General features: G+C 35.3%; 1 protein-coding gene across 2 annotated transcripts; it reads right to left on the bottom strand.

Annotated features, from left to right (window-relative positions):
• Positions 1-140: 140 nt before the first annotated feature.
• LOC148952552 (tRNA (uracil-5-)-methyltransferase homolog A-like) lies at positions 141-20,890 on the bottom strand. 2 transcript variants are annotated; one of them, XM_089089010.1, is made up of 2 exons: positions 20,848-20,890; positions 141-1,772 (listed from the first exon to the last, which is right to left on the bottom strand). In XM_089089010.1, the coding sequence occupies exon 2, from the start codon at positions 1,769-1,771 to the stop codon at positions 179-181; it is 1,593 nt and encodes a 530-aa protein (XP_088945136.1). In that variant the 5' UTR covers position 1,772; positions 20,848-20,890; the 3' UTR covers positions 141-178. The 2 variants fall into 2 exon arrangements, with proteins under 2 accessions (XP_088945136.1, XP_088945137.1); XM_089089011.1 differs by lacking the exon at positions 20,848-20,890 and adding an exon at positions 2,724-2,788.
• Positions 20,891-21,304: the final 414 nt, after the last annotated feature.

Raw genomic sequence — 21,304 nt, 5'->3', positions numbered from 1 at the left:
TTTCTTCCTCATTCAACCCATATTCCTAGCTTTAAAAGGGAGAGAGCATCTATGGTATTAAAACTCGAAACACATTCCCTACACACAATCCATTCCACCTATTTAAGACTGAAATCAAAATTAAATAAAAATCGACAAGCCAAAGTGGATATTTTAATTAAAGGTTAAAAAGCCAAAATTACCGTTCAAATAAAATGACTGTTTCACAGTGGGACGTATTAGGAAACAAATCAACTGGTATAGCCCTCTTTGGCACAAAAGGATCTCCGCTATAAGTATTAGAAGTAGCTCTACTCAGATCCACAAAGCTTTTCATTGCACACTTTGCATCACAAGAAACGTAAACAAGTCGCCTAATTTTGGAGGCTCTACGAAGAGCTTGTGTGCACTTTTGATGGAGTCCTGCTCGGGGTGGATCCACTATAGCAATTATTTCTTCTTCTTCTTTGAGCCCATCAAGTAAGTGGGAAATCTGTTCTTCTGCTTTGCCTGCAATGAATTCGCAATTTTCTATCGCATTTGCTTTTGCATTATATGTTGCATCTTCGATAGCAGATGGTATCAACTCAATACCATAGACTTTTTTGCATCTTTTTGCAAGACTTAAGCCAATAGTACCAGTACCACAACATATATCAAGCAGAACACTTTTCGAATTAACATTTGCAATATCCCCCACTAGCCGATAAAGGACTTCAGCTGCTTTAGTATTTACTTGAAAAAATGCTAACGGTGATATGCGAAATTCTAGATCACATAACTTTTCACAAATAAAATCGTCACCAGTTAGCTTTTCAAGAGCGACATCATCATTACTTTTTTTCACGCCCTGAAACTGCACAAAGAATGATGTGAAGATGCCACTATCAACTACAAAGTCTTGAATACTTTTTTTAAGCTCCACCAATTCTTTTTCCTCAAAATCCTGAGGGTGCATGACTAATATTGCCATCACCTGTCCAGCATCAGAAGTGCGCATCACAACATTTTTCCAAATACCAGTGTGATCCTCTGGATTATAAGGAGCATGCTCACTTTTTCTGACAAACTCTTCAAGTGAAATCACAGCCTCTATAGTTTTCAATGGTAAGTGTGACAGATGAGCAATAGGCCCAACAGAACAAGCGCCTTTTTTATAGCTTGCTAAGCGGAATCCTACAGTAGTTAAGCCATTTTCAGGATTAATCCCGATCGTAAAATCACATTTATTCCTATAATGTTCATTCACTGGAGAGGCAACTGTATCTTCTACAGGGCATAAATATTCTCGGGATTGAAAAAGAGAACGGTTTGCATGTTTTAGTTCATTTTTAAATGCGTTAAAGACATCCTCTACATATTTCTTTTTTAAAGAATGCTGCTCTGACAGAGGTATTCCTTGATACGGAAGTGTTACATTTTCAATCTTTTGAGAAATAGGAACTGATTCCTTGTCATCATCAACGTTTGAATTAACCTCATCAAACTTTCGTTTTTTAACAAGAGGGTCTTTCATAGGTTTTGCTATCTTTACCTCTAGCTTCGATCCTCTAAACATTACTCCATTAAGTTTTTCAATGGCTTTTTCCTTTTCTGTGTCATCTTTAAAGCAGACATATGCAAATCTTCCCATTGGCTTAATCTTGTGGGGTACGAATCCTTCTTTAGCTAGAAACTTTTTAAACTGACCCATTCCAAGGTATTTAGGGAGGTTTGATATTTCAACTTTGAATTTTTCTGATGTAAACCCTTCTCTGTTTAAATATGCATATGGATCTGTTTCGGCAGCCATTCTAAAATAAATAAGAAAATCAAAACGAAGAGAAAGTAATCAACTTAGTTTGAAAGGAGGGAGCGGGGGAAATTATTAGGATGCTAGCAGGCAACGTTTAAGCTTGGCAGAAGAGCAAACAGTCTCGGATAAGAATTTAAATGAGCGATAGATCTTAAAGAAATAATAGTGGTTGCGTATTGTAATTCTGTACCTTTAGATTTTACTTAAGGAGATTCAAAACCTTAAAAGTCATTTCGCAGCCTCAACGTCGGCTGACCGTTTCAAAGACAAAGGGTCCATTAGTAAATTCTCCCAGTGGACCACTTATCACTGAAAGATATAGATAATTTGTGGATTAACTATGAAATTTGACTGAAAGACAGTGAGATTGTGTTTCCCCTGTATTGACGAGGTTTTCAATCAAATGGAACTTCCAAAGCTGCCAAACTGATCAAATAATATTTTCTAGCAGGTAAGCTAGAATATTTTAAGGGACTACCCTCTCCTGAACTTTAAAAAGAAAATTATGCCTATTTTAATATAAAAAAAACAACATTTGCACTTTCTAATGATTTAAGTTTCATTAAAACTGAATATCTGTATCTCCAGCACAAAACGCGAGAAGTTATATGGCTTTCTAAGGTTTCCGGGAAGTCCGAGTCAGCTTTTAGTTTTCTGTAATTTATTTGGATTTCTTATCCAAGCTCTACAAGTTATGAAAATACTGCCTAATCAATTCTAAATAGTTTGGCCATACCAACCAAAGAAATTCAAATTGGACTAGCCAAGGTGATCCTTTAAGGTATGAATGATTTTATTCAGTGATTAAACCCGTACAGAGTATTTCACTATCCTTTAAGGTATCTTGTTGTTATAGAACTTTTTTTTTACTTGTATATGTGGTCGTACAATTTTAAGACATTGTCAGCTAAAAATAATTTACCAATTAGAAACAATTTTGTACTCTTACAGATCTTAAGTAAGTAAACCAGTGTTATAGACCTGTAGAGAGGTCATTACAGTGTGCACCAATCGATAAAATTGCAGAACACAGCACCTGGAAGATACAAACTAACAGCATAATAATAAAATGTATTTAAGATATTCCTAAAAGTAATTACATCAATAAGAGATAATAGGAATAATAAGATAGAAATATAATAATAATAACAAAATCATGACATACCGACATAGTAAAAATATAATAGGATAAGACATTAAAAAATATAGTAAAATTTTAGATAAAGGGGAAATATCTAGCTTTTCAAAAGAATAAGATTTATTTCAAGCTATTTAGCAGCAGTTATCAAACAGAGATAATAAAAATGATGAAAAGAAACACAATAACAAAAAAAAGAAAAACTTTCAACAAATCAACTAAAATAAAACAAATAGATTTCACTTCAAGAAAATAACACATAAAAGTCAGAGTTCAAATTATAGTGTAAATATATAGCAGTAGCGAAAAGTTTCTTCAGAAATGACGCATATCAAAGGTCTCGAAAACGGATCTGCGTCAGAGCAATAGATCTCTCATAATCCCATTGTAATGTGCTAAAAATTTGTCATTGCGCGTGCGCGAAAGGCGGAGTCATAAAGAGAGGTCTAGTTTGATGTGTGCCAAAAACTTTTAATGGAGAGCATAGTAATTTTTTCTATTCTTAATATTTTTATACTGTGGTTTAAACCAAGAAATCTTCTATATTTATTCGGCCTTTCAATGGTAGTGGTAAGACGATCAGTAGCTCCGTATTTTGCTTTTGTTATGGAATGTCTGGCTAAAGGTGGGAAGTTAAGAAGGTATTTAGAGTACTCACACTAACAAGAGTGGAGTGCTCCTTTATTCCTTTCGATAGAATGGGCCTTAAGAAAGATAAAGACCAAATGAGCAGGATTACAAAAAAAGAAGGGGTTCAAGTAAAAAACGCTTGAACAACAATTTACAGCCAACAAAGAATCCGTAACTATGGCGAACTTTATCTGCAAAGTGTTGAACAAGAGTCAAACCAGTCGATTTGAAATTTGATGCAAACAGAAGCCCCAGATGAGTAATAGTAATAAACACTTGATTACCAAGCCAAACAGAAGCAACAGAAGACTGTTGAGAACTTGAATCACACACAAGCATTTCCCTTTTAGTCTCAATAAACAAATGACCAATCTTATAAAAAAAAATTTGAAAACTGAGTGAAATCTTCCTCAACTCAAGAAAAATATCTACTAGGATTCAGAATATCACCAGAACAACTCAAGAGGTTAATATCTATCATAGGCAGCGCAATAGCGCTGCCTAAGTAAAGAACGATGTTGGCACAATGTATTATTTTTTGGGGGTTTTTGGTTTTAGACCAGGGCACTTCGTATCGAAGGAATTGTCGTAGAAACTTCAAAAAGGGCTCATTCGATTGGAAATTGATAATAGCCGAAAGTGATTGCAAGGCAACTAACACCCCCTCCACACCCAGGGCAGGGCACTTAGACCAGCGCACTTCGTATCGAAGGAATTGTCATAGAAACTTCAAAAAGGGCTCATTCGATTGGAAATTGATAATAGCCGAAAGTGATTGCAAGGCAACTAACACCCCCTCCACACCCACCATGTCCCCAAAAACATCCAAACAAAATTTTGAGATAACCATTTTGTTTGACGTAGTTTAAAGATCTGGAAATTATGTATTTGAGGAGGACACTCCCCCCAAAACCCTCAGGGCAAAGGTTGTAAGTTACGCCCTGGGGGCATAGAAGGTTTTTATAGAAAGCGTTGTTGTAGAAACTTCAATAAGAGGTCATTTGATTGGAAATTCAAAGGGCTAGTGCCCTTTTTAATAGTCGAGACTGATTGGAGGGCAACTAACCCCCCTCTCACGTCCAACATTTCCCTAAACTCATGCAATCAAAATTTTGACATATCCATTTTGTTCAACGTAGTTGAAATTTCTGGAAATTATGTCTTTGAGGATGATGACTCCCTCAGAGTCCTCAGGGCAAGGGTTGTAAGTTATTCCCTGGGGGCATATAAGGTTTTTATAGATAGTGTTGTCGTAGAAACTTAAAAAAGGACTCATTCAACTGGAAATTGAAAGGGCTAGTGCCCTTATTAATAGCCGAAAGTTAATGGAGGGCAACTAACCCCCCTCTCACGCCCACCATTTCCTCAAACATATTCAATCAAAATTTTGAGAGAGCCATTTTGTTCAACGTAGTTGAAAGATCTGGAAATTATATCTTTGAGGACGACAACCCCCCACAGCCCTTAGGGTAAGGGTTGAAAGTTATGCCCTGGGGCCATATAAAGTTTTTTTTATAGAAAGATTTGTTGCAGAAACTTCAAAAAGGGCTCATTGGATTGGAAATTGGAAGGGCTAGTGTACTTTTTAATAGTAAAAAGTGATTGGAGGGCAATTAACACCCCTCTCACGCCCACCATTTCCCCAAACACATCCAATTTAAATTTTGAGAAAGCCATTTCATTCAACGTAGTTTAAAGTTCTTAAAATTAGGTCTTTGAGGATGACAACCCCCCCCCCCCACAACCCTCAGGGCAAGGGTCGTAAGTTATGCTCTAGGGGCATATAAGATTTTATAGAAAGTGTTTTTCGTAGAGACTTCAAAAAAGGCTCACTCGATTGGAAATTGAAAGGGCTAGTGCCCTTTCTAGGTCAAAAGTGATTGAAGGGCAACTAACCTCCCTCTCACCACCACCATTTCCCCAAACGCATCCAATCAAATCTTTGAGATAGCCATTTTGTTCAACGTAGTTGAAAGTTCTGGAAATTAGTTCTTTGAGGATGACAAACCCCCCACACCCCTCAGGGTAAGGGTTGTAAGGTATGACCTGGGGGCATAAAAGGTTTTTATAGAAAGTACTGTTGTAGAAACTTCAAAAAGGGCTCATTTGATTGTAAATTGAAAGTGCTAGTGATCATTTTTAATAGTCAAAAGCGATTGAAGGGTAACTAACCCCCTCTCACGTCCACCATTTCCCCGAACACATCCAATCAAAATTTTGAGATAGCTATTTTCTTTAACTTAGTTTAACGTTCTGGAAATTAGGTCTTTGAGGATGACAACCCACAGAGCAAGGGTTGCAAGCTATGCCCTGGGGGCATATAAGGTTTTTATAGAAATTATTGTCGTAGAAACTGCAAAAAGGGCTCATTCCTTTGGAAATTGAAAGGGCTAGTGCTGTTTTTAGTAGTCGAAAGTGATTGGAGGGCAACTAAACCCCCTCTCACACCTGCCATTTCCCTGAACACATTCAATCAAAATTTTGAGATAGCCATTTTGCTCAACGTAGTTGAAAGGTCCGGAAGTTATGTTTTTGAGGATGAGAAACCCCCCACAGCCCCCCAGGCCAACTGTTGTAAGTTATGCCCTGGGGGCATTTAAGGTTTAAGGTTTATAGAAAGCGTTGTCGAAGAAACTTCAAAAAAGGCTCCTTCAATTGGGAATTGTGAGGGCTAGTGCCCTTATCAATGGTCAAAAGTGATCGGAGGACAAAGGCCCCCCTCATGTCCATCATTTCCTTAAATACTTCCAATCAACATTTTGATACAGCCATTTTTTTGAACATATTTGAAAAGTCTGAAAGTTCTGTCTTTGAGTATGAACCTCCCCCCCCCCACAGCCCTCAGGGCTAAGGTTGTAAGTTATGCTCTGGGAGCATATAAGGTTTTTATAGGAAGCTTTGACGAAAAAATTTCAAAAAGAACTCATTCGATTGGAAATTGATAGGGCTATTGCCCTTTTTAATAGTCGAAAGTAATTGGAGGGAGAACCGCCCCCCCCCCACGCCCATCATTTACCCAAATATTTCCAATAAACATTTTGATGTGGCCATTTTGTTCAACGCAGGTGGAAGGGCAGGAAATTATGTCTTTGAGAATGACATCCCTCACCCCATAACCCTCAGGACAAGGTTCGTAAGTTATGCCCTGGAGGCATATAATTTTCTTTATAGAAAGCATCATCATATAACTTTGGAGGGGGCTCATTGGATTGGTAATCAGACGCTCTAATGGTCTTTTTAAGAGTCAAAGTGATCGGAGGGCAGCTAAACCCCCCCCCCCCACACACACACATACATTGTATTACCCCAAAATATATCTAATAGAAATTTTGAAAAAGCCATTCTATTCAAAATAGTCTAAATATCATATAACAAGGCTTTCGGGGTTGAAACAAACCCCAAGGATTAGGACCAAGGGTTGTAAGTTATGCCCAGGGAGTATTTAAGGTTTTTAGGGAAGGGATGGTTGTTTTACTTTAGAAGAGGCTTGGTCTTTCTCCCTTGAAAAGACAACGTCAATATAAAACGAACGGAAATTTATAAAAAAAAAATTCCACAAAATAAGTTTTTCAAAAAAAGTAAAGAACTCCATCAAACCAAAAATGAACAAAAATAGAATCAAAGAATCTACCAAGCATACAACTACTACAAATCAGTATCAAGAAATAAATGAAACCCAAAACAAACAGAAATTAAAATAAATAACAGTCCAATTTAAAACGAGGAGAAATTAATGAGTAGGTTTCTAAGACCCTAAGCTTTCTAAAAGCCAGATTATAATTTTAGTTTACTGAAAATAATCTTTTAAATATTTTTATTTTTATAGCTATAAGAAATAAAACATCAATTAAGATTTTAAGTAATAAATATCAGCATATGTATATTAAACTTACAATGCACATTTTTTCAGTAAATTCATTTGAATTTTTTTCAGTAAAGTACAAATTATATTCTGGCTTTTAGAAAGCATAAGGGTTTAGAACCCTACTCACATTAATTTCTGCTCGTTTTGAGTTTTTCCAAGAAAATCCATGAAAAGGTTTGCCAAAAAAGGAATAAAAGAAGCTCCCATGAGTGAATCAAACAACTCTCTATAAAACTCTCCTCTAAAACAGAAGTAAAAAGAATATTCATTAATTAAAGTAACCAATTTCATTATAACATTAACATTCATACTAGGCAAGGTTACATCCTATAACAAATCCAAATGTTTTTGTATTGTATTCTTTAATATATATTTGCAAATTTTTAAATCACAATTGAAATACATAGAAATAACATCAAAACTGCAGAGAATAAATTTCTCTCCCAATGGAAAGTTATTTAATAGTTTAGTGAGGTCAGTAGAATTTCTTAAATAAGATTTTTGAGTTTCTAAAAGTGGATGTAAAATCACTGATAACCATTTTCCTGATTTTGGAAACAAGTGACTGAAAAGTTGATACAATGGGGTGGAGTGGGACACCATTCTTATTAATTTTGGGTAAACCATAGATTTTGGGTGCAGAACAGCCTCTTGAGTAAAAACTTATAGTAGAATTGTGGAGCTATTTGTAAATTCTTTTTAACTGCTTGTAATTCAGATCCTGTTGCCTTTATGTATTAGACAGTGGGGTCATAATTGAGTCTTTTATAAGTAGTCTTATCTGAAATAATGGCTTTCATTTTCTGTTTGTAAAGAAAACAAACAGGACTACAGGAAATGACAAAACTAAACCAAAGTGGATATTTTGCCTGTATGAAACAAGGTGTCTTTGATGCTTGCTAAGTCAGAATATGAAACAAGATTGTTTTTTTGGGTGGGGGGGGGGCAGTCAACAGCAAGTCAACACCCAGTCTCTTTAGTGTTCTAGTTATCCAGTCACTTTAATGTTCTCATTAAAGCAACACTATTTAGCTTATGTGGTGAAGCTAACACAGAAACCATGATATCAGAGACACAGCTATGGGGAAGAGGGGGCATTGTAAGGTGGGGAGTCTAAGTCTAAGGGAGGGGGACAACATGGAAAATTTACTTATTTACATTGGAAATTTAGCTTATGTGTCCACATTTGTCAGCATACTGGACGATTTTTAAAAAAAGACATTCTTTAAACCCCTCCTCTAAACCTGCAACCCTAGTTCCTCCCTTGTATCCAAACAAATGAGAGTATGCACAGCAGATTTGATTGACAGTCTGTTTGATAACATGCTTACAACTTCAACAAGTGAGGAAGAGGAGTCAGCAGATGATATTGATAAAGAACTGGAAAGGTACATGAGTCAGGCTGTTATTGACAGGAAAAAAAGCTATCCATTAGAGTGGTGGTAAATAACAGCAGTCTATCAAGAGACTGCCACAACTTGCTTGGATGTATCTCTGCTGTTCGCCCTTTTCTGTCTCATGAAAAAGAGTTTTTAGCACAGTTAGGAGCATTTGTGATGGCAAATAAGTTGTATAAAAGGTGAAAATGCTGAAAAGTTGTTATGTCTGCATTATAACTTGACCCAGTAGGACAGGACATATTAAGCACTATCCAGACTAGAACTTTATTTGGTTTAATTATTTTTCTAAATAAATCTTTTTTGCAATATTTGGAACCCACAGTGAACTATTGAGGCTGTTCTTTGGTGTGTAATAGACCAAGGAGAAACATATGGGTACAAACATGGGCCAAGATTGCAGGGTTTAAATTTAGGTAAGGTATTTCTTCTGGAGGGGAATTTATTGGAAAATTATATTGGTACAATACCGATATATTGGCATTGGACCCCAAAAATCCATATTTGTTGGGTCCTAATTGTAATATTTATGGTCCAAAACCCTTTGATGGAGTTTTACAATTAACCCTCCAATATGCTTCCCTCCCAGCCTTCTTAGTAAGTTTCATAAATTGTCTGCTCACCCCCAGGCTACTGCAACATTAGTAGAACTAGCAGGCTACCCCACCATTATGGAGAGATATTTAATGGCTCATTTAAGAGCTATTGCTCATGTCTATTTTTTTATATACAAATTCTACCATATGTAGGCTAAGTACCATATTGCAATAAAAATGAAACGGGTGATGCCATTCCTGCAAAACCAGGTAACAGAAATATTCTCTTTTTTGTTGAATTGGGGGAAAGGGGGGGGGATTCAAGAACATCTTCCCAGAGTTTAATTTAGGATCAAATTTCAGTGCTGAAGTTTTCAGTAATATATCTCTAAGCACTTGAGGCTAGCTGTAATATAGGCTTACAATGTTTGAATACCAGCTTGAAATTCAAAATAACAGAGGGCAAAAACAATGTATATCTACCCTCAATGATGTAATTGATATATGATGGCTGTTTTGTACCCTTAAGCAGTTCTCTCATTAAGAGCCAAAGAGAAGTTTCAAATTGTCATAATGTAACAAAGTAGATTTTATTATAGTCTACATAGGATCAACATATGGATATAATTTTACAAAAGTTAATTTTAATTAAAAACAAACAAAACTTAGTTTAAAAAACTAAGTTTTTCTGAAGGAAATTAAAGAGTAAAGTTGAAACTTAAAATAGACAAAAAAATTTGCTTCAGAGTCTATCTAACATATATTGTTAAAACTAGTGCAAATATACCAACTGATGATATATCTCTATGGTTGTATGATTATATGAAACTAGCACATTACCAGGGCTGCCACAGCTTCAAGTGGTGAAAAACAGGGACTTAGGGACCTGTTTTCAGTCAAAAAGGGACCTCTCTAGGGATCATTCTGGACACAAAACGGATGCCAAAACTCAGTTTTCAGAAGGCTTTTGAAAGAAAAAGCAGTGACACAACAGCAAATGAAACTTGACTATGAAAAATAAAATGGGAATGATCCTTTGCAGACATCTCTCCATGATCAGAGGCCAAATGATAATTAAGAAAGAGATCACATGAGAACCATCATGTCATGGGAGGAGCTTTTTCCTTCTTTTTCTGAATGCTTTACTTTCAAATACAAAAGTTATATACAAAAATATAATGAAAGAGATAACACAACAACCTATTTGTTTCCATTCTTTGCACTGCCTTCTACTGGAACAGAGATGTGATCAGTAGCTGTTTCTTTGACTCTAACTGCTGCTGGTTCTTCAAGTCCCAGCCTGTGCTAGCTGTGTGTCAACCATGTCCTTCTTTTTAGTGCATTTTTTTTAGCTTCCTTCAGTAACTTGTCTGTGGCCTGTTCCTTGAAACCAAATGCTTCTTTTTTTTCTTTGAGAGGTTTTTCGAGAGTCTCTATTGTTTGTCTTTTCAAAAAGGTTTTAGTGAACTGCTGCTTTCTCAGCCATTCTCTCACCTCCAAATCCTGCCACTCTTTCTCAGTTTTTCTTTCAAGGCTTTTTCCTGCTCTAAGGACAAATCATAGCTCTTTCTAGCAGATTTGACCAGTTTTATCAAGTCTTCAGTAACAGCAACATTTTACACACATCCTCCAAAGCTGCCAAATCTATCTTTCACAAACAGTTTTGGATTCAAATTTTGCTCATTCATTGAAGCTCTTGCTTTGCTGAGAACTTGCCCGGAAAAGGAGAAACCTCACTCAATGTTGGCAGACCTGTGTGAAACAGTCAAAGCATTTTTTATGACTTCAGACAAGTTTGAATATTTTCCTCCCTGGATTGCATTGTTCCACTTGTTGTCAATCCTTCCTAGCTCTGATGGAAGTCCAGAATAGCTTAAACTTGTTGACTAACATGTCTTTTTGCATTGCAATGGGTAACTTCCTGGCAACATATAACAAAACTATGAGCTGAAACTGGCTTTGAAACTTTACTGGGATGCAGAAAAGTTAACGCTTTCAACAACTGCTTTCTGTCAATTTCATCAAGGGTCATCTTCAGGAAATAGGGTTCAAGAGCTTTGGTTAAAAAATAAGTGAACTTAGTTTGCCCAAAGGAAAAGTTTTTGACCACTGTATCTCAGATCATTTTTCCATATACATCTGCTATTCCATTGGTAGATTTCCCAGAATAGTCAAACTCAATCATCTTCATAGCCCATGTACTTTCTGCAGCTGTTGTTTCATCTCACACTATGTAACACCTAGGTGCATGGGCAGTTTTGCCACTCTCCATGGAAGATACTACCAAGAGATGAAGCTGATTTGGTGTTAGCTTTATGGTAACATTCCTCTTATGTTCAGCAGTAAAGCATAGGAGCCCTTATGGCATACAAGCAATGAATTGCAGACAGAACAGTAGAAAGAGAACAGATCTCCTGGTACAGCTGTACACCACTCCTTCATTTGGTATACTGTTGCATCTTTCTCTTCCATCCAAGTCTCCCAGAATTTGCACTTTCCCATTCTAATTCAAACCCTAGACTTTAAAAATAAGAAAAGAAGCTAGTAGAAAATACATTGGCTATTACCAGAAATATATTCAAATAAAAAAGGGCTCTAAGAAGTAGGCTAGTCTAATAGTTCATGAAATGTATGTAAGCTAAAAATCGCACAAGTAACCTAGTTTTAACACCACCTCCTTTGTATTTCAACCCGTTCTCTTATTTATTTTTTTTCCTCTGTGTACAACAAAGTGGTACCCAGAAAAGAGATTTCCAGATAATTAACAAAACCAACCAAACCTTGCCACCTCCTAGCCTATTGACTCAAGGAGCAAAGGGGGTCACTCCTTTTTGTGATTTAAATATGGAACATGATCATCTCTTACAAGGTTGCTAGCTACCAATACAACCCAGATTAGTCTTTCTGCTCTGTCCAGACAGTAATGCAGTAGCCTATGTAATAACAAGTTTTGTCTTTCTTAGAGAAGCCAAAACAGGTTCCAAGAATCTCAATCAAAACAAAAATACTGAAAACCATATGCTCACAGGTATTGGTAGCCTTCAGGAAATAGAACTTTTAACCAAAGCAAGAAAAGGGACTTTGGGACCTTTATCAATTTAAGGGAACAATAAGGACCTTCACTCAATTATAAGGACTTTGTGGCAGCCCTGGATTACTGAAAACACAAAAGCCAAGTATGCAAAACAAGAATATTGATTTGGGAGTCAAAAGTGAGACAGAGCACCTGTACAAAATTTCTTTATAAAGGATACCAAAGAAATTACAGTGGCACATACAAAAAATTCATCAAATACAGCACCATCTACATATTTGATTTTCTCTTAGTACATGCTATGAGAAATGAAAATAGATGGCATTTCATCTAACAGCCAGAATCTTGAATTGAAAACATGCATTTAGAAAACTTTTCAAAACTGAAGAAACACAAGGCCTATTGCAAAAAATTTATACTCCTGTAGTTGAACAGTGGGTTTGACTTAGCTTGGATGTATGGGATACAGCAATCAAACCTTGCTGTAGCAACACACTGCACAACCAACATAGAGACCTTAGTAGTCAACAAGTGGGTCTAGGAGCAGTCCTGTACACAAGGAAACGTGTTAAGAAAACAATTCTTGCTTCATTATATGCAGAATAATCCTAGTTAACATATTTTGCAGGGGGAAAACCTTTAGGCCTATCTTTTCTTCTTTTCCTGTATTTCTAGTTTTTCTACCACATTTTTTAATCTTTGTGGCTTTTCTTGGTTTTGACAATTGTTTATAAACAAACACCCAAGCGCTTCTAACTAATCTATCTAAACTTAACCTAACCTTAACCTAAATTATCGCTAGGCCTATTTGTCTACTAATATGTTTTTGGTAGGTGACATTGATTGTATCTAACTATCCATATAAATTATTTAAAAACAGAAAATGCAGTCAAATCTATGTTTATTTTTCAAAATTTTGTTAAAAAGTTTGCACAACAGTGAAAGAAGTGAAGATAAAGGTTCTTCCCTTGAAAATTATGTAAACTAGGATTATTCTACATATTATGAAGAAAGAATTGTTTTCTTAACTTTTTCCTTATGTACTAGACTGCTCCTAGACTTATAACAAGTGTTGTTATTCTGATTAATTATTTTCTTTAGAAAAAAATTGCTAAAAAAAGGGAGAAAAAAAACTTGGAGAAAAAGCTTAGCTATATGCAGGATGTCTCAACTATAATTACTCTGCATATTCTAAAGCAAGAATTGCTTTCTTAACATGTTTCCTTATTAAGAGCTCCCAAGCTAGGCCTATACCAAAATCAAACTTATTTTAAAAATGGCAAAGTCATTGAACATCATATCAAAATAATGGGGTAAATTTCTAGGTGGAACTATAATTTAGCTAAGATGAAAGTGAAAATGTCATTTGATGCCTCTTTTGTAATTCAATAATTGCTTCTGGGGCTAGTTAGATCTTGAGCCCTTAAAGGGGCTCAAGTTATCAACACTAGTTAAGTTATTGAAAAGTGGTGAAAAACATATCATTAGTTTATAAATAAGTTATTCAAGAGTAATATATTCCAAAAATGCTTATTTATAATAATTCAAACCTTATTTATTAGACAAGTTAAATATAAGCTGTTTTTCTACTGTTTCAAGTTTTTCAAATGCCATCAACAAAAATAGCACTGAATTGTTTGATTCAAAACTTTGCTGTTGACATTCAGGACATATATTTTCACATTAGTGGGGTGGGGGTGGGTAAATTTCATGGTAACTTTGCAGTGGGCCATATAATTTAGCTAGGATTAAAGTGAAAACATCATTTGATGCAGTAAAATTCTACTTTAGCTACTTTTGGTTATCTTGGAAAGGGATTAGGTTAGGAAATGAAACTTTCAGGAATGGGTCTACTGGCTTAAATATGTCCCAGGAAGATATTTTGAAATACCTACCTCCACTTCTTTTCTCTACAGAGGGTCCTGACCTTTGATGAACTTTAAAAATCTGTGTGTTTTAAAAGTAAAACCTTGCAAAATAGATCTTTTGCCTAAATAAAGCACAACAAAATAATGTTGTTTTGTCAAAATTTCAATAGGTAGCCTAGCCTATAGACCTGTCATGTAGGCAAATTTCAGGACTCTCTAGAGGGAGAAGGGTAAAGATTTAGAATTGTGACTTCTGATAAGGAGACATGTTAAGAAAGCAATTCTTACTTTAAAATATGTAGGCTATAATGATCCTAGTTAACATATTATCCAAGGGGAAAACCTTTATCATCAAGTCTTTCCCCTTTTTTCCTTCTTTTTCCAACTTAAAGGAAAAAAAAATTCAATTTTCTCCATGCTAAAATGCAATGCATAAATCTTTTGAAATTGCCACTATAAATTGTTCTTATAGATAGCATTCATCCTGGTCATTGTTAATTCTGTTTTTTTTTTTCAATGATAGATAAAGCAGTGGCGTAAATACAAAATATTGCTATAAATATACATATACATACAGAGTATATACCCCTAACCCCCTAATGTGAAAATATATAACTAAAATTGCACTCTGCATCTAAACATAACCAAATGAACTTTACCCCAGCCCCTAAATATATCCAAATCAGGGTATATATGTGCACATCAGGGGGGTGGGGCAAAATTTTTTTGTGATGTAGATGAAGGTTATGTTTAGAATCAGAATGCAATTTTGGCTGTATATTTGCACATTAGGGGAGTGGGTTATAATAAATTTTTTTTAATGATAGAAAATGGTGTGGCAAAAATAAAAATTAAACAACTATTTACATGTTAGCTAAAAACGGAATTGAAAAGAAATGAAATGGGTATAAAAATTACCTTTTTTGATTCTAGGATGATCTAGCAGTTTCACCATCAGAGGGAATTGTACAGGTGATTAATTTATAATGATCAGATGATTTAGATGATTAAATCATAATTTGACACTTGATTTGACAGATGATTAAATAGAGACACTTGTGATGATAAATTTGATTTTTATTTTTATTGAAATTGCCATTATAAATTGTTCTTATAGATGGCATTCATCCTGGTCATTGTTAATTATGTTTTTTTTTTAATGATAGATAAAGCAGTGGCGTAAACATGGTGCCAGGTAAACATGATTTGGATGATGAGTATCAGGTTTGTATAGCTCAGCAGCCTGTAGCAATAGATGATGCAGTCTGGCCCCTTTATTGGGAAAAAAGGTTTTCCAACAAAACTTGGCAAGATATCCAGCCATATGTTTGTCCAATCTCTATACTTGGGGATCACTTCACACATTAAACACCATAGACATTCAATATTTTGTGTGTGGGCTCCAGTCACAGGGTCCACAAAATTCAAAGAATGATTGACAGTTAGGTGCTGAAAACCTCGTGTGCCTAGTCTATTGTAAGAGCTCCAACAATCAGATATTATAGTGGTTCCTGGAAGAATCCATTCTTTTATAATTTCAAGTAGTGTGATAGCTGTTTTGTTGGGAATGGGAATAATAAAAAACTTTGCAGTGTCTCCCTCAATTCCTCCAAATACCCACTGTCCTTCAATATAACGTCCCCTATTGTATTTTCTTTTCCCTATCTTCACTTCATCTATTTCAACTATTTTTCCAGGACCACCCAATTTACCACTATGTTTCTCAATAAAATCAAGGCATATTTCACAACAAAAACTTTGCCAATCAATAGCAGTTGCTGATGAAATGCCAATTTCATCAACCGTAAATTGCAGAATATGCAATCCTCTATCTAAATTGCAAAAAATCAGCATAATCTCGTTATTTGCTGATACAATAAGTTTGCACTTTTGCACCAAGTCCCCGTATTAAGACTTTGACTAAAATTGCACTTTTCTTTAAGAAGCTTATGTCCACATTGTTCTGTTCTTGTTTTTTTGACAGCAGAATGCATGTCGTGATTCATCAGAATGGCATTCAATTTGACATTGAGGGCAAAACATTTTAGTTGGCAAAATGTTATGATTTATCAAAAATTGCTGTACATCACCTTGACTTTGATGGTATAGTCTAAAGAACATAATTTTATTGTCACACAAGACACACAAATTTTTTGTTAATGGCATGATTTCAAACACAATTCACAATTTGTATAATTTCAATATGCCACTGCTTTTTCTTTAAAAACATGCTATGTCATTAACTAACAACAGCCAGGATGAGCACTATCTATAAGAACAATTTATAGTGGCAATTTCAAAAGATTTACACATTGCATTTCTAGCATGGAGAAAATTTAATTTTTTTTCTTTTAAGTTGGAAAAAGAAGGAAAAAAGAGGAAAGACATGATGATAAAGGTTTTCCCCTTGGCCAATATATTAACTAGGATCATTATATATATTCTAAAGTAAGAATTGTTTTCTTAACATGTCTCCTTATCAGAAGTCACAATTCTAAATATTTACCAGGAGAAGGAGTAGAGGTAGGTACTTCAAAATACCTTCCTGGTTCATACTTTAGCCTATAGACCCATCCCTGAAAGTTTAATTTTCCTAGCCTAACCCCTTTTCAAAATAGCCAAAAGCTACTAAAGTAGAATTTTACCTTTGAAGCTTGTTTTATACTTTTTCATAATTTATATAAAATACCTTTGGGGCCCCTTTAAGGGCTCAAGATGCAATTAGGGTAAATATTTACCAAATCATACTATTGAGTTACAGCTAAAGTGAATATACCACTTGATGCCCTTTTTTATGCTCTTTACAAATATAATAATCATTTTTGTTGGAAAGGAATTTAAGCCCCCACCCCTATATATACTAATTCAGGGTATATATTTGCACATTAGGGGGGCAGGGTAATTTTATTTCTGATGTAAATGAGAGGTAAGTTAAAACTTTCCCCCACCAACAATACTTTAAAGCCCAGCGCCGCTAGTGCCAAAAGCACCCAAATTCATTAATACTTTAGCGCCCAGTGCCCAGAACCCACAGCTCCCAACTTGAAAAATAAATACTAGCATTACCTTTAGCAGAGCAAATTTGTAGTCCATTTCTTCTTTAATTAGCAATTTAAAAAAGTATCATATCTGAAGTTAGCAAATCACAGATGTTGCGGATAGACACAAAAGAATTCCACATCTCACAAAGATATATTCAATTTATGCCAGCAAGTGCATTATGTCGGCAAGGTGAATATGGCAAAGAGAGATCATTATCAATTACAGGAGGGGAGATTTGACTTCTGTGGGCAAACGCATTTCACAAAGAGGCAATTTGCATGTTACAAATATTTGAGATATGTCATTCAGTGTTGGCTCCTGACAAATCAAAATGCTTGTATTACATACATGCGGGCTTTGGCCTTGCTTGGGCTTATTATCCATATACAACATTTTTATTCAGTGAAAAACAATGCCTCGGGAATTTACCATAAAATGTAATAGGTGCCCCAGTGTTAAAAGATTTTGTGACTTTTTTATTCAACAAAAACAATTGCCAAGCATCCAAGAACCCAATCAAAGAGAGATCATATCAAGTTACAGGAGGGGCGATTTGACTTCTGTCGGCAAACGCATTTCACAGAGACGTATCAAATTACAGGAAAGATCAGCTTTGGGTGATACAAATATTCAAAATATTTCATTCAGTGTTGGGTCACATAGACATAATATTAAATAAACACCAGATCGCATGGAATTTTGCAAGTTCGCGAGTTCCTTGCGCTTTTTCTTCTTTGCCTCCAGTAAACGAGTTAATTTTGACATTTAATTTCATTGAGATTTTGAGAATTGTTATTTCATGTTGCAAGAAAATACTTGGCGAAAAGCTGAATTTGCCTTTACACAGGTATGTTATTTTTATAAGATGCTTCTTTCTGATATTATTTTAGATGGAGAGATTTTAAGGGGAATTTTCACCAGGTTGGAATTGTCTAGAGTATCTTTCCGTTGGGGGGGGGGGGGTTCCACGAGAGAAATTCTCTCGGGAAAATTTTCTCCGGGATCAACTTTATAGTAGGAATGGGGTATTTGTGGGAAAACTTTTCCAGAGAGAAGGGGATTTTCTGCATGATTTAAAAACAAACAGATATTCTTTCATATGAAAGTGCGCTACAAAAAAAATTCATTCAAAATTGACTGCAAGAATTTTTCTTTTACAGGGGGACTATTTTACATGAGAAGAACTTTCCATGGAGGGGGAGCCGGATTTCCCGCCATTATTTCATAATAATCAGAAATCAAATAAAAAAACATTTTTTTTCCATCTTTCCATTTTTTTTTTAAATCCAAGTAATAGATTGGATTTAAAAAAGAAACTGAGTTTCTTTTTTAAACTCAGATATCCAAATATCATATCTAAAACCAAATATCATATCTAAAGTTAGCAAATCACAGATGGTGCGGGTATACACAAAAGAATTCTACTGAGGGGGAGCCGGATTTCCGGCCATTATTTCGTAACAATCAGAAATCAAATAAAAAAACATTTTTTTTTCAGCTGAAAGTAAGGAGGAACATCAAAACTTAAAACGAACAGAAATTATTACATATATGAGGGGGGGGTAGCGCCCTCCTTAATACCTTGCTGTTTGCGATGAAGTTTGCCTTTTTGCCCCAGTTCTTTAAAACTACTCATAAAACACAAGGGCCGTTTAATTGGAATAATAACCCTTTTAAAATGTTCTAGAAAAGTCAAAATTTAGCATCAAGAAAGAGGTATTGAGACAGGAGCAACCCCCCTCATACAGCACACCCAAGTATCAATTCATAAAATTAAATATTAAGTTATTTTACCTTTGGTACAGCAAATTCTTCTTTCTTCTTTAAATAGCAATTTTTACTGGAGGCAAAGAAGAAAAAGCACAAGGAACTTGCGAACTCGCAAAATCCCTTGCGATCTGGAGTATGTGTAATAATATGTCTTTGTGACCCAACACTGAATGATGTATTTTTTGAATACTTATAAACACCCAATGTTTATCTTTTCGGTAACATGATACATCTCTGTGAAATTCTTTTGCCGACAGAAGTCAAATCTCCCCTCCCGTAACTTGATATGATCTATCTTTATCTGGGTTCTTGAGCGCTGGGCAACTAGTTTTGTTAAATAAAAAAGTCCCTTGCCAACACAATGCACTTGCTGACATAAATTGAATATATCTTTGTGACTAGTAGAATTCTTTTGTGTATACCCGCACCATCTGTGATTTGTTAACTTTACATATGATATTTGGCTTCTGTCAGCAAACACATTTCGCAGAGACATATCAAGTTACAGGAGATATCAACTTTGGGTTCTTTCTGGGCGTTCAGAAATATTTCAAATATGTCATTCATTTTTGGGTTCTGATAAATTAAAAATGCTTGTATTACATGCATGCGGGTGTTGGCCTTGCTTGGGCTTATGATGCCCTATACAGTGTTTTTATTAAGTGAAAAATAATTCATACTTATATTTTCTGCGAAATAAGTATTCAAATAATCAATTTATTGTGAGTATGATTTTATTTTTAACTTGGGCGCCAGATTCAAAAGTAAATAAAAACCTTTGCTGAAACTGGATTTAGCTTCCAGGATCAAAGCTTTGATACTTTAGCTCCTCAGCTTCCAGAGTCCAAGCACCCAGGATCAAAAAAGAGCTTTAGACTTTGGGCCTGGGAGCTTATCCCCAAAATTTCAGTTCAGTTTGATCCTTCCTTCCCTATTTTCCAAAAAACAAATATCAAGTTTTGTGGGGATTTGCTTGTGTCAAAAATAGATACTGGACTCTAAAATAATAAGTCTGTAAGTGTCTCTGTGGTACAATGGTCGCTGTTCCTGACTGTCAGGTGGGAGATATGGGTTTGATTCCCTGTCAGAGAAAATTTTTTATATACTGCGAGTTCACGAGTTCCTTGTGCTTTTTCTTCTTTGCCTCCAGTAAAAATCGCTATTCAAAGAAGAAAGAAGAATTTGCTGTACCAAAGGTAAAATAACTTAATATTTGGCTTTATGAATTGATACTTGGGTGTGCTTGTATTTATCTTTCAAGTTGGGAGCTGTGGGCGCTATGGGTTCTTGGGCGCTAAAGTAAATGTTTTGGGTTCTTGGGTGCTAGTGGGAGCTGGGCTTTAAAGTATCGTTGATCTTTCCCCCAACCCCCCAATGTGCAAATAGCCTATATACCCTGAATTGGTATGTATAGGGGTGGGGGCTCAAATTCCTTTCAGACAAAAATGATTATTATTTTTGAACTCAATAATATGATTTGGTAAATATTTACTGCAATTAGCCACAGAAGCAATTGTTGAATTGTAAAAGAGCATAAAAGGCATCAAATGACATTTTCACTATCATCTTAGCTAAGATATAGTACCACCTAGAAATTTACCAATAATGGAAGGATTTACGAGGCATCATCTTGGTCTGACCAGGTAGGCCTATGGGGATACTAATACCATCCTAAGTCATTGAACTTGTGTAGAATTTCTTAATCTAAAATGCACATCTGTGGGTCAAGATAAAAATCTAGGTTAAGCAAATACACTCAGATGGACATTAAACTAATATCATAAAATACATACTTTTGATAGTTGTGCCTATTTGCGTGTTTTGAAGACTTGTGCGTTTTAAACATGCAGCGTTACCATAAGGTGAAAAATAGCAGATTTCTGAAAAATCCCTAAATCAACAAATAATTACTAGAATCATCAACACACTTTATCATTGTGATAAATGGTTAATTCGTTCCTTTAGCATGTTCTATATGGAAGCACTTATAGAAAGGGGTCAAAATTATTTCCCCCCTTGATGTTGAAAAATGCCTTTAGATTGGTGTTTTGTTTTTTTTACAAAGTAAAAAAATTGTCCTTCCCCACATAAATTTCAGTAAACTTCGGTTTTATCGTTCTTTTATTTAAAAAAGTCCAAGGAAAATCATTTTCTCCTAATAATTTTTCGTTTATTGGCGGAAACTGTTCCTTCTACTACGTAAGTCTGGACTCTTCATTTGAATCTATATTACTGTAAAACAACACAGTT

This window comes from Artemia sp. Qi Xiang Cuo, chromosome 5 (genome assembly GCF_049724085.1).
Source record: "Artemia sp. Qi Xiang Cuo chromosome 5, ASM4972408v1, whole genome shotgun sequence".
NCBI lineage: Eukaryota > Metazoa > Arthropoda > Branchiopoda > Anostraca > Artemiidae > Artemia > Artemia sp. Qi Xiang Cuo.
The sequence above is the reverse complement of the archived record's forward strand: the minus strand, read 5'-3'. Positions and strand labels throughout refer to the sequence as shown.